The following is a 13,313-nucleotide window of genomic DNA, read 5'->3' on the forward strand; positions in this document are numbered from 1 at the left end:
AGGTTCAATCCCCACTCTGGTTGATCTTACCATTGAAGGGCTCTCCTTCTTAACTCCTCCCCTTGCCTGTGTTACAACACAGAGATTGACCCTCCTCTGAGGAGTAATGCCGAAACACCCAAAGAGGAGTACATCATGCCATAATCTGTAAAAGGAGTGTGAAAAGTGGTATAACCTGCCTTTCAGCAACTTCTAGTCGTTAAATAAAATAAGCACCTGACAGTCACTTTACAATCAACGAGTAACAATTTATTTATCTAACGCTAACAGTGAACAAATTAACTAAACTATTCACAAACCAAATAAATCCCTTCTAACTACGAACTAAAGCAAGATTCTAATGGTATGCTGTTCCAATAAATACATGTCCCACTTTAAAAAAAAGAATTTAGTCTCTCGAAATTGCAGCCACATTACATGTCTTCTGGAAAGCTCTGTGGCATCTCGTCGATTTTTCTGTCAGGAATATTAACTAATTGTGCCGTTGATACCGTTGTTATTTAGTTGGTGCTTTCTCTAAGACGAAGGAGGCTGTGAAAACCAGCAACTCTCTCTTGAGAGCTGAGGGCCATTAGCTTTGGCAGCTAGCAGCTAGCGCTGGGCTTTGTCCAATTGTCCCCTTCTTTTATACCCTTGATGACATATCAATATTTCTTACAACAGGATTGGGCCTATGTTGTCAAAACAATTAGATTTAAATTTAATTGGCTTTTGGTATCTAAGTGCTTAGTTCAAATTGACTAAATTCAAAAGCTTGTTGTCTTGGTAAAAACTACTGCTTACAGACACCCATTTTAAATCTCTAAGCACAGAAAAAGCACATGATCTTTTAAAGGGACCACGCAATGCTTTCACCCCCTAACATTTTACAAACACCAAATCCTAACTTTCTGCCTCCCAATCCACAAGTACTCTACTCAACTTCACAACACCTGAGGCATGGTGGCCCTCAGGTTAAACTACCACCAGTAATCTCTCTCTCTCAAATGAGAGAGCAGCATCTATGGTCTGGTAAGACTATAGCAACTTTACCATTTCCATCTTGCCAAACAAAAAATGATCCAATGATGCCTACTGTCTGTTTCCTGTTAGCCAGCTTATATTCTATCCATGCCAATATGTTATAACCTACACCATTGGAGCATGCAAGAATATGATTTAATTTGGAAAAATCTACATGGATTTGTTCAGAGAAAGTCATGTGTAATTAAATGGCTGGATTTTTTTTGAAGCCGTAACAGAAGGGAGTCGTTTAGGGCATTGAGGTTGATGTTGTGTACATGGACTTCCAAAAAGTATTTGATACAGAGTTATACTATAGACTTCTGAGAAAAGTTGAAACTCATGGAATTAAAAAAGATTAGCAATGTGGACCGAAAATTTGGCTGAGGGATAGGAAAGAGAGTAATGTTTAATGAATATTTCTCATGCTGGAAGAAAGATTGCAATCAACACTGGGACCCTTGCTGTTCTTGATGTATATAAATGATCTAGATCTTAGTGTGCAGGGGGCAATTTCAATGTTTGCAGATGACTTAAAACATGAGAATTTTGTAAACTATAGGAAGGCTGTGTAGAGCTTCAAAAGGGAATTGATAAGTTGGTAGAGAAGGTGGATGGCTGGCTGATGAAATTCAATGTGGAGAGATGTGAGGAAGTTACAGTTTGGTACTAAGAACTTGAGGAGGCAGTATAAACTAAAGGGTACCATTCTAAAGAGTGTGCAACAGCAGAGATATTTGGGTGTTTATATACCTAAGTTGTTGAAGGTGGCAGAATTGTTGTTAATAAAACATACCTAAGGGATAACATTTTCATACAGAGGGTGGTTTGTATGTGGAATGAACTGCCAGGAAGTGGTAGACACAGGTGCAGTCAACAACATTGAAAAAAACATTTGTACGGGTGCATGAATAGGAAACGTTTAGAGGGATATGGGCCAACTGCAGGCAAATTGGACCAGTTAAGTTTGGAAAACCTGCTCGACATGGACAAGTTGCACCAAAGGGCCTGTTTCTATGCTGTGTGACTCTATGTATGTAAGAGGGGCCATAGAATACAAAAGCAAGGAGGTTATGATGAACATAGCTAAGACATTAATTAGACCTCAGCTGGTGTATTGTGTACAGGTCTGAGCACCACACTATGAAACAGATGTGAAAGCATTGGAGATGGAGCATAAGATGTTAATGCCAATAGCTCCAAGGATGAGAAACTTTTGTTTTCAGGTTAGATTGAAGAAGCTGGGACTGCTTTCCTTGGAGAAGAGAAAATAAAGTGGAGAATCGGCAGCACGATAGCTCAGTGGTTAGCACTGCTGCCTCACAGTGCCTGGGTTCGATCCCAGCTTCAGGCGACCGTTTGTGTGGATTTTGCACATTCTCCCTGTGTGTGCGTGGGTTTCCTCCGGGTGCTCCGGTTTCCTCCCACAGTCCAAAGATGTGCAGGCTAGGTGGATTGTCAATTCAGGGGATGGGTCTGCATGGGATGCTCTGAGGGTCGGTGTGGACTTATTGGGCTGAAGGGCCTGTTTCCACACTGTAGGGATTCTATGATCTATGACGATCTATGATTTGATAGAATCTTTCAGTATAATGAGGGATCTAGACAGAATAGATGGGAGAAATTTCCAGCTCGTAAAAGGATCTAAAATCAGAAGGCACAGATTTAAAATGTTTTGCGAAGAAATCAAATGTGAGGGGAGAAAAAAGACATTTCATAAAGAAAGTAGTTTGGGTCTGGATTGCACTGCCTAGAAGTTCAATTGAGGCATTCAATAGGGTTTTGGGTGATTCTTTAAAAGGAAACAATATGCAAGGTTATGGGTAAAATGTCAGAGAATTGGCACTAAGTCAAAATACTCAGGGTGCAGACACAAATAACCTCCTTCAGCACCATAATTAGCTTGTGATTCTGTGATTTACCTAAGGTAGTGTTAAATGAACTATGCTCCATCTATTGGCAGAAATTGGTCAGTGGGAGTATCAGCTGCATCGACCAATCTCCGCCACTAGATGGATCCCGGGACTTGGCATGCAGAATTGGAGGCTGCAAGCAGGAGTGGAGATGCTGAAGAACAGAAGGTGAGGGGAGGTACAGAAGTCAGGCTGGGAACCAGGGCAGAATGTTAGGAACAATTGAAGCCCTTGAGAATGGAGAACAGGAGCAGAGGCAAGAGGGACGTCAAGGCTCATTGCAGTAGCACTGGGGGAGAAAGTCACGTGCACATTACAGGCTACAGAATAGGCTCTGCATGGCAAATTATGCTAAAGAGTAACTCGCAGTGTTAAATAAATATTACAACGCTACTGTATTATTTGAGCAAAACAATGCTAAGTGAGTTGTCTTTAAGTGGAGATTTGCTGTAAAGTTAGTTATAGAGTAAGTACAAATGTTTTTGAAAAAGGCAGAAGACAGTCAGAGATTATCAATCATGTTGGAGCTAGGTCAAGGTTTTACAAAATTAGCTTGAAGAATTAGGTATTACGTTAAAGAGCAGGGACACTAGGCACTCATATATATCATTCCTATAACCACATATTGGGGCATATGAAGATAAATAGGTCAAACATTCCTCTGTGACTTGTAAGTGTGAAATGAACAGTTTCAAGTTTCCTCACCATGGGTTCAAGGAATGTAAAGATAGGACGTATTTTACTTAAAATTAAACTGGCACCGGTGTCCCATTGAGGTGGATTAGTGTGATAATCGGGAGATGAAGCTGATCAGATCTGAAAGAAGGGCAAAGTTAGGACTTTAAAATTACAGAATTTAATAAAAAATTAAGTAAATGGGCCTGATCTGATGGCATGGATATAAATCTGCTTTAATGCACCGCTTGATTTTGCTGTCCTTGGTGAGTAATATTGGATAGAGTGGGAAGTTAGCATTCCACCCTGTCCTGTGGGTTTTCTATTTGACAACTTGGAAAATCTGGTAGTATTTTTAATCCTTTTGCCAAATAAAGGGGTTGATTTTTAACGGATTGCTATTGCAATCCATTTCTTATTTGAGAATTGGAAATGTGGCAGATACAAATCAGTTAGGGGAGTAACTTTGGTTACCCCCAAGAGCCCATTTGAAGCAGAATTCCAATAGTCATTACTTCTCCCCATTACAAGGAAGGCCTTGTTAAATAGCTTTCTGTTGCTGTGGAACTGTTGCCAGTTGTGGTGTCCTGATTACTTTTGAGGTGGGGAGAGGGGTGAAAGGTTCTGAATTCTACCATATTGTACAAAGCTACAATTAGCCTAACCAATGCTCCTAAAGGGATATGTCATGGCTGCTTCCTAAAATGCTCGGTCAATATGCAAGAGAATTTTTAGCTTTACAAGAATTTTTCTGTTGGTTCATTCAACAGAATGACGTACGGAGGTCAGCTTTATTTCACTAACAATAAATTTCATCTCTCCCAGTTTCCCCACTCTTGGTACTTTCCTGCTGTTTCATAATCGTTTGGTGCCCACAGCCAGCAGACTACATTCAAATGAGATGGTTCAGCTCTCCCACCACCTTTGCAGCTTGGTGTTGTGGCTATTCTGACTGTGTTAGTTTTAGGAAGACACCCTTCCCCCTTCAGTTATTTCTTGATGGAGCATACTTCAGAGAGTTTGGACACTAGTTGGCACAGCTCAAGATTTGGGATCTCCAAGTGTGAGTGGGATGTCTGCTGGAAATCACCTATTTAAAGTGATGTAACCTGGCTGCACTGGGCATTAGCTAGCTTTCTGCTGCTTGTTTAACCATTAGGGCACCCCAGAGACACTGATTTAGGAAAGTGTTAATCTAATTCTCTTTGTGATTCTTTTGTCCATGTTCAGAACTGTTCGGAAATTTCAAAGATTTTTGAGCTTTGTATTAGCCCAGACATTCTTGATCAATATTTGGAGATGTGTCAGAAAGATGTTTGCACATGTGAAAGTACAGAGACTTGTGATGTTTGCACCCATTTTGAAGAAACAGCACGTCAATGTACAGCTTGGGATGGTGAACAATGGCAAACATGGCGACAATCTACAGGCTGTGGTAAGTACGGCTACCAGACTCCTCCAGTGAGTGAATATAACCTGATAATCTCTTTTCAATTTCATGCCCAGATAAGCCAAGAAAGGTGATTTTTGTCATTATTCTTTTGGTGTTTATCAGCATTGCGCAGGTCAAATGACAAAGTTGACACTTTTTTTTTATTGTTCTCAGCTCAGAAGACCTGTCCTGGGAATCAGGTTCACAAGGAATGCGGGCCTGCCTGTGTTGCAACCTGTACTAATCCAAATTCACAAATCCAATGTGAACAGTGTGTGAACACATGTGATTGTCCAGCAGGTATTGGATTTTTATTGTTCAACGCAATTTAATTTGCTTGAGGTTATATTTTACACAATCTTATTTAACACTAGCAAAGATGTGATTGCTATAATTTACTCACTTCCATTGGACGTTTCAGGATCACTGTTTCACTGTGATGCCATAATCTTCACTCTGGGTTGCGGGGACTGTCATGGCAAAAGTGCCTAACCTGGTCAGCCTGTATCCTCCTTGCTATTCGGTTGACAATTCTGCATTCTGCCTCATTAAATACACGTGAACAAGGATATAACACACTAAATCCCAAATGTTAAACTCTTAGAACCAGAGGGATCGGTGAGATTGGCATAAATGACAACTTTCTCTTTAAAATTCATTTTTCGATTGTGCGCAAAATACATTTTTGGGGATGGTGACACATGTTGTAAGTTCGGGAGCTGGTGACATCTAGCTTTCCATTGTGTGGCGTGGGGAGCTGTATGCACAAAAAAAAACGTTATTGACTGCTTTGAACAACAAACTCTCCTCAAAATTCAAGCAGATGCTTAAGTAATCTTTTATAGCTGCAAGTTTTAGGGTGGGCAGTGGTTGCTAAGAGGGAGAGGGCAGACTACATGCTCTGATACCTCTCTTGGACCACCTCAAGGGTTTAAGCTTCAGTCTGCACTTCTTTGCAATTCTGGCATGTGAATGGTCACACTCAGAGTCACTATAGTTACCCTTCACCTGTGTACTAAATCTTTCTGGAGTTTTCTCTATTAGACACTGAGCAAGCTCTCAGTGTTGTGGTTTATTCTGAAATCTGATACATTCCTAGTCTCTTTTGCTTATGCCTCTCACCATCCCTTTTTTTTCTCTCAGAGGATCGTGCATCTGTGGAATTCTTTACTGCAGAAGTATGTCAAGTCTGGGTTGTTAGGTATATTCAATATTGAGATAGACAGATAGCTAATTATTAAAGGACTCAATGGTTGTGGTGATAAACTGGAAAGGTACAGTTGAGGATTATATAAAAATAAAAACCAAAAGAACTGCTGTAAATCAGGACCAAAAACAGAAGTTGCTGGAAAAGCTCAGCAGGTCTGGCAGCATCTGTGAAGAAAAAATCAGAGTTAATGTTTTGGGTCCGGTGACCCTTTCTGGTCTGGTTCTGGGGAAGAGTCACTGGATCCAAATGTTAACACTGATTTTTTCTTCACAGATGCTGCCAGACCAGCTGAGCTTTTCCAGCAACTTCAGCTTTTGTTGTTGAGGATTATATCAGATCAACTACAATCTCATTGAATGGCAGAATAATGATGAGCCAGATGGCCTGCTCCTGTTCCTATGTCTTATAGTCCAATGGTTTTTGGATGAAATTTTCCCACTCTGAAGATGGTGAGAGGAATGGTGGGTAGGGAGAAGTTGTTTGTTAGTTCGCCAAGTCAGTTGTTCTGTGGTCTGCAGACGTTTTGTTACCCTTCTAGGCAACATTATCAGTGTGACCTCAAATTGAAGCATTGCTGTTCTGCTTCCTTCCAGATTTATATGATTCTCTGGTGTGATGGTCTTGTCGCTTCTAGTTCTGTTGTTTTACAAGTGGTTTGTGTAGCGGGTCTATTTCTATGTGTTTGTTAATGGAGTCCATTGTTGAGAGCCAGGCTTCCAGAAATTCCCTTGTATGTCTGGTGTTCGCTTGTCCCAGTATGGTCACTTTTTCCCAGTCGAACTGATGGCCCTCATTGTCTGTGTGTATCGAGACAAGTGAATATTGGCCGTGACTTTTTACTGCCAGCTGGTGTTTTTATATCCTGGTCATCAGTTTCCTCCCTGTTTGTCCAATGTAATGTCTATTGCACTCGCTGCATGCTACCCTGTATATCACATTGGTCTTGTTTACTGTCGGGTTGGGGTCTTTAGTCTTTGATAACATTTGACATAATGTTGCTGTAGGTTTGTGTGCAGTTTGATTGGAGGTTGCACTGATGATGTTGCCTAGAAGGGTAACAAAATGTCTGCAAACCACGGAACAACCAGCTTGCCGAGCTAACGAACAACTGCATCCACAACCCAACCTACAAATTTTTGCTTATGGGCTTGTTGTCCTGGAAAGATATTCACCACCCCCTCCACCCTTTTCGCTACTTCACCAATTAAGTGCTGAGTGAGAAGATCTAATGGGGACTTTCTTTATCTGCCACTAATTATGTTCCTTAAATGGTCAATTAATGGCCATTTAAGGGCCTTCACTTGCCACCTCCTCGATTACATGTCTTCCTGACAGGCGAGTAAGGTGGAGGGGTGGTGCTGATTTATATGCTTGATTCAGGCCATTGAAAGCAATCCCATTGGAAAGATTGTGGGGAAGAATGGGCACAAAATTGCAAGACATCTAGATGATCAAGGACAATGAAGAGGATGGGGGAGTTGAAGATGGAAGATAATTTTCAAGGAAGGAGGGGGTTAACTGGAGCTTTTGAAAAGGGAGGTGATGAAAGCAGTTCAGTAAGGTAGGTAAGGTAACTATTTACCAGGTTACCTAGTGTGGGACAAGAAAGGGATGTCAATATTTCCATATGAATGCAAGGTGTTGTTGTTTAGTGGTAGTGACATTCAAGGAGCAGGTAGGAACTGCAGATGCTGGAGAATCTGAGATAACAAGGTATAGAGCTGGATGAAAACAGCAGGCCAAGCAGCATCAGAGGAGCAGGAAAGCCTAGACCCTTTAGGCCCGAAACGTCAGCTTTCCTGCTCCTCTGATGTTGCTTGGCCTGCTGTGTTCATCCAGCTCTACACCTTGTTATTTCAAGGAGCAGGTAATGGGTTTTGCTAGACACATTATTAACAACTTAAAGGAGTGTCTCAAAGGCAGGGAAGTTTGGAGCAGGACCTTTAGAGCTCAGGATCTGTTGGGGGATGAAGACGTGACTCTTAGTGATGGAATATTTAAAACCAAGGACTTGGAAGAGGCCAACATTCGAGAAGAGCAGAGATCTCTTTAGATCATTTTCCCAAAATTCCTGTTTACTGATCAGAGTCCAATTCTGTTTGAAAACACTCCAGTGAAGAAACCTGGGATATTTAAAGCCAATCCAAAAGAAAAACCAGTAAAGTGTTGAATGAAACACATTGGTCCAACTTACATTGCATATTGAGAAGGTTCCTGAGGGCAGCAAAAAGAATTCTGCTTTACTATTGACTACACCAACAGAGATGGGACCACACACTGATGTTGTAAAGCATTGTTGCTAGGAAAAACGTTTCATTACAAGTAATCAAATCCACTTTAATACAGTGGGAATTTCTGAAAATAACATTTAAACGAAACAAGATCACCTAGACACTCTTGTTATATTCTTATCTGCACATGTTAGGTCTTTCCTCTTATGCTACCTGACTTACTGTTGTCATGTTTTATCCACACTTCTTACTTTAACATCTTAACATTATAATTCTCGAGCCCACATTTGTTTGAGGTAACCTTGCTTAAACATAGCATGTTGTGCAAGTACACAATCTGGCCTCTAGATGGCAACCTTTCCCTTGTTTGTTTCTCAGGTTTTCCTCTCGTTAACACAGAGTAGAGCTGGATGAACGAAGCAGGCCAGGCAGCTGCTGGAGGAGCAGGAAAGCTGATGTTTCGGGTCGGGACCCTTCTTCAGAAAACCCAACTCGAAACGTCGGCTTTCCTGCTCTTCTGATGCTGCCTGGCCTGCTGTGTTCCTCCAGGTCCACACTGTGTTATCTCTGACTCCAGCATCGGCAGTTCTTAATGTTCTCTTTCCTCCAGTTAAGCTTTGCTACAAGATTATTCTCCATATTTTATATATGTATTTACATACATGTTTAAATACTACTTTAAACGTAGTTGACAGAACTGCTGAGGAAGGATCACCGGACCTGAGATGTTTACTCTAATTTTTCTTCATAGATGCTGCCAGACCTGTTGAGCTTTTCCAGCTCTGTTTTTGTTCCTATATATATATGTTTTGTAGCTTTTCCTAGCAACCCAATTTGAAACCATTGGGGGAGTAGCTTCTCCAGAAAAGCAGGAAACATGCAGATTCAGCAAACTTATCTCCATGTAAATGGGCTCCCACATGACCTATTTTCACACAGGGAAGGTGAAGGTGGGATTGAGTTGGGCTCACTAACCCTTGAAACATTTTGTATGTGGCCACTGAAGCAGGTGATTGCTGAGGCAGATTGATCAGAAGGTCTTCCTTCATTCTCTGAGATTTTGTTGTGGTTGTATTAAAGGCTATTTGGCTCTTTAGCACTCACCACTTAAAACCTCATTAGCCTCCCCACCCCACCCCTCCCCACCCATTGCCCATGCCATATATTAACAATGGCAAGGCATGAAATGCACCTAATATCTGATCTATAATATTAAATGTGGACATTAAAGTTACATTTAATTATCAAAATGTCGGTAATAATCAGAAATTTCACTTTTGATATTAACATGGCCAGACAGGATGAGTTGATAGATTACAAAGTAATCATCAATCACGAAATTTAACATCACAAGCACTCTATCAATCACAATTCATAAGGAGATTTGATTTTTTTTTAAAAACTGCAACAAGGAAGCCTCACGTTGCAAGACTCACTGCATATTTTCAGTCTATTTTGTTCGTATTTGTGCAAGTTAAAGTGTGTTCCACATCTTTAAGCCTGTCATGTAACTTCTAACTGACATATTAATTTTATCCTTTAGGAATGGTTCTTGACAACATAAGAAAAACAGACAATTGTATCCCGAAAACAGAATGTCCTTGCAGAATTGGTGGATCTATTTACTTAAGTGGAGAGAGGACAGTTGGCTTTTGCCATAATTGGTAATGGTGACTACTTTGAGATGTATACTTCTCATCAAATTATTTTTTTTGATATGTTTGAATGTTATGTTGCTGTAAATGTATTTTCCTGTACTTCTAGCACCTGTAAAAATGGAGAATGGGAATGCCTTCCTCTTAGCTGTCCTCAATTTTGCAAATTTGAAGAAGGAAACTATATTACAACATTTGATGGCAAAAGCTATCAGTTGATGGGAGATTGTTCATACGTTGCTGCTTTAGTAAGTGATCCTTTCCTTCATTGTGTGCTGATGCCGTAGTTATTTGAAGTTCACATAAGAATGCCTGCTGAATCAATGTCTGAGATTGGCTTTTTAAATTGTCATTTAGACAGATACATGGTTAGTCAAGATTGAGATGCATCCATGCCAAGAAGGACTTAAACAAATCTGTTTGGAAAGTGTCACATACATTTATTCTAAGGCAAGTATTTTAAATTTGTTTATTTACAAACATGCTTGACAAATAATTTTCATTTTTTGAAAATTATACCAGATAATCTTTATTCTTTCCCTGCAGATTGAATATCAAATCCAGAAGAATGGTGTTGTCTATCTGGATGGAATTCCAACGCAAATCCCATTGAGGAAAAGTAAGAAAACTCCACTTATTCTCATCAAGTTAAGGGAATAACTTGCTTAACATGAATTTGAGTCTGTTTTTTTTGCTTTTGCAGACAACATCAACATCTTTTATCAGTCCTCGAATTACATTCAAGTGTCAACGGATAATGGACTCAAAATGCAACTGAAAATTGGTCCAATTGCACAGCTTTATATCTCACTTCCTAATGACGCAAAAGGACTTGTAAGAGGTACAATTAAAACGCTTTTAAATAAAGATATTAATGTTATCAATTTGACAACAGATGCTGAGAAAATGCTTCCTCCTTTGGAAGAGTCTTGAAATAAGGGGTGCTGTTTAAAAGAAATGAGTTACAATTTAAGACAGTGGTGAGGACATTTTTTTCCGCAGATGCTTAGTATTCTTTAGAAATCTCTTCCCCAGAGAGCAGAGGAGGCTGTGTCATTGAATATATTCAAGACTGAGTAAGATAGATTTTTGATCTATGAGGAACTTGAGGGGTACAGGCAGGAAAGTGGAGTGAGCGTTACAATCAGAGCTGCTGTGATCAAATTGAATAGCAGAGTGAGCTCAATGTGCCAATTGCTGCTCTTGTTTCTTTTTACTGGTAAGTTGGGGGAATCAGAGTTATAACTAAATACATACAGAATTGTCTGTGGCACCTTCCTCAAGAGGAGTTACAGTATTTTAGACTCCTTGGCATTTTTAACTCCAGGTAGGGTATTTTAAAACAAGGGTAGTTTTCTTAAACTTAACACTTTATTGGGATCTATTGATTTATTCATTAATTTTTTTTGTTCTGGAGGGACTTCATTTAGTTTCCTTCTCAGTTTCTGTTCCATGGTATCTCTCTGGCTTCTCTTTGCAAACATTATAACCAGATTATTGTGGAACCCTAAACAGCACAAACTATAATTGAAACAGAGTATTTGAAAGCATTAAACCAAATACCATTCATGTGCTTTTCACAAAGTAACAAATAGTACCTCAAGCATCAAGTAGAGAAGCCTGTGTACTGATACCACATATTTTCTTGTTTTCCAGGATTATGTGGCAACTTTAATGACAAAGTAGATGATGATTTTCTGTCATCAGAAAATATTGTGGAAGCCACAGCAATTACGTTCTGTCATTCTTGGAAGGCTGAGTCGTGTGTTTATGAAATTACCCCTCCTGCTCCTTGTGTCAGTTCAGAAAATGGTAATAATTTATTTTAAGAAACTTTTTGTTTTATCATGGATTTATGTAGAGCTCTATGTTTGTTAACATCATGAGGTTTAGTAATATTTGTTGGAGAATATCTCACTCCAACAAATCTACTAGTGTAACAAAGGTGAGTGGCATAGTGATTACATGAGTGAACTTGTAATGTAGAACTTGAGGCTAAAGTTCTGAATTTGGAAACAGTAAGGACTGCAGATGCTGGAAGGTAGACTCAATAAATGTGGAGCTGGAAAAGCACAGCAGGTCAGACAGCATCCGAGGAGCAGGAAAGTTTCAGCCCGAAATGTTGACTTTCTTGTTCCTTGGATGCTGTCTGATCTGCTGTACTTTTCCAGCTCCACATTTATTGACTAATGTTTTGGAGTTGGTGTTTGAATTTCACCATGGTAGATGGTGAAATTTGAATTGAATAAAAATCTTGAATAATTAGCTGGCCCAACGGTGACCTGCAATCTTTGTTGATAGTTGTAAAAACTGATCTGTCCCACCGATGTTCTTAAGGGAAGGAAATCTGTCATAGTCATAGAATCATAGAGTTACACAGCATGGAAACAGACCCTTTGGTCCAAGTTGTCCATGCTGACCAGATATCCTAAATTAATCTAGTCCCATTTGTCAGCATTTAGCTCATATTCCTCTATACCATTCCTATTCATGTACCTATCCAGATACCTTTTAAATATTATAATTGTACCAGACTCCACCACTTCCTCTGGCAGCTCATTCCATACACGCACCACCCTCTGTGTGAAAGCGTTGCCCCTTAGATCCTCTCTCACCTTAAACATGTGCCCTCTAGAATGTAAAACATTGAACAGTACAGGAACAGGCCCTTCGGCCCACGATGTTGTGCTGAACATAACGCCAAATGAAAGTAATCCCTTCTGCCTGTCCTTGGTCCATACCCCTCCTTCCTTGCTTATTCATATGCTTATATAAAGATTCCTTAAATGCTCTTATCATATCTGCCTCAACCACCACCGCTGGATATGCGTTACAGACTCCTACCATTCTCTGTGTAAAAAAAAATTAGCTCTCATTTCTCCTTTGACTTCCCCCCCCCCCCGTAAATGCATGCCCCTTAATATTAGACATGTCAACTCTGAGAAAAATATTCTGACTGTCAACCCTATCTATGCATCTCATAATTTTATAGACTTCTATCAAGTCTCCCTTCAGCCTCCGCCGCTCAAGAGAAAACTACCTGAGTTTTTCTCACCTCTAATCCAGGCAGCATCCTAGTAAACCTCTTCTGCAGCCTCTACACCCTTCCTGTAATGTGGCGACCAGAATTGAACACATACTCTAAGTGTGGCCTAACCAAAGTCTTATAAAGCTGCAATATGACATCCTGACTCT

At 40.1% G+C, this 13,313-nt stretch overlaps 1 protein-coding gene across 1 annotated transcript in view; it reads left to right on the forward strand.

Moving 5' to 3' along the window:
* Positions 1 to 2,985: 2,985 nt before the first annotated feature.
* LOC125485813 (mucin-2-like) overlaps positions 2,986 to 13,313 on the forward strand; it is an 82,935-nt gene continuing 72,607 nt past the window's right edge. The window contains exons 1-8 of the mRNA XM_048610574.1: positions 2,986 to 3,083; positions 4,821 to 5,025; positions 5,197 to 5,322; positions 10,007 to 10,127; positions 10,228 to 10,366; positions 10,665 to 10,737; positions 10,822 to 10,959; positions 11,775 to 11,930. Coding sequence (XP_048466531.1) covers positions 3,015 to 3,083; positions 4,821 to 5,025; positions 5,197 to 5,322; positions 10,007 to 10,127; positions 10,228 to 10,366; positions 10,665 to 10,737; positions 10,822 to 10,959; positions 11,775 to 11,930 — 1,027 coding nt within the window. The 5' untranslated portion in view covers positions 2,986 to 3,014. The remainder of the gene's footprint in view (positions 3,084 to 4,820; positions 5,026 to 5,196; positions 5,323 to 10,006; positions 10,128 to 10,227; positions 10,367 to 10,664; positions 10,738 to 10,821; positions 10,960 to 11,774; positions 11,931 to 13,313) is intronic.

Source organism: Rhincodon typus, chromosome 22 (genome assembly GCF_021869965.1).
Source record: "Rhincodon typus isolate 14 chromosome 22, sRhiTyp1.1, whole genome shotgun sequence".
Classification (NCBI taxonomy): Eukaryota; Metazoa; Chordata; class Chondrichthyes; order Orectolobiformes; family Rhincodontidae; genus Rhincodon; species Rhincodon typus.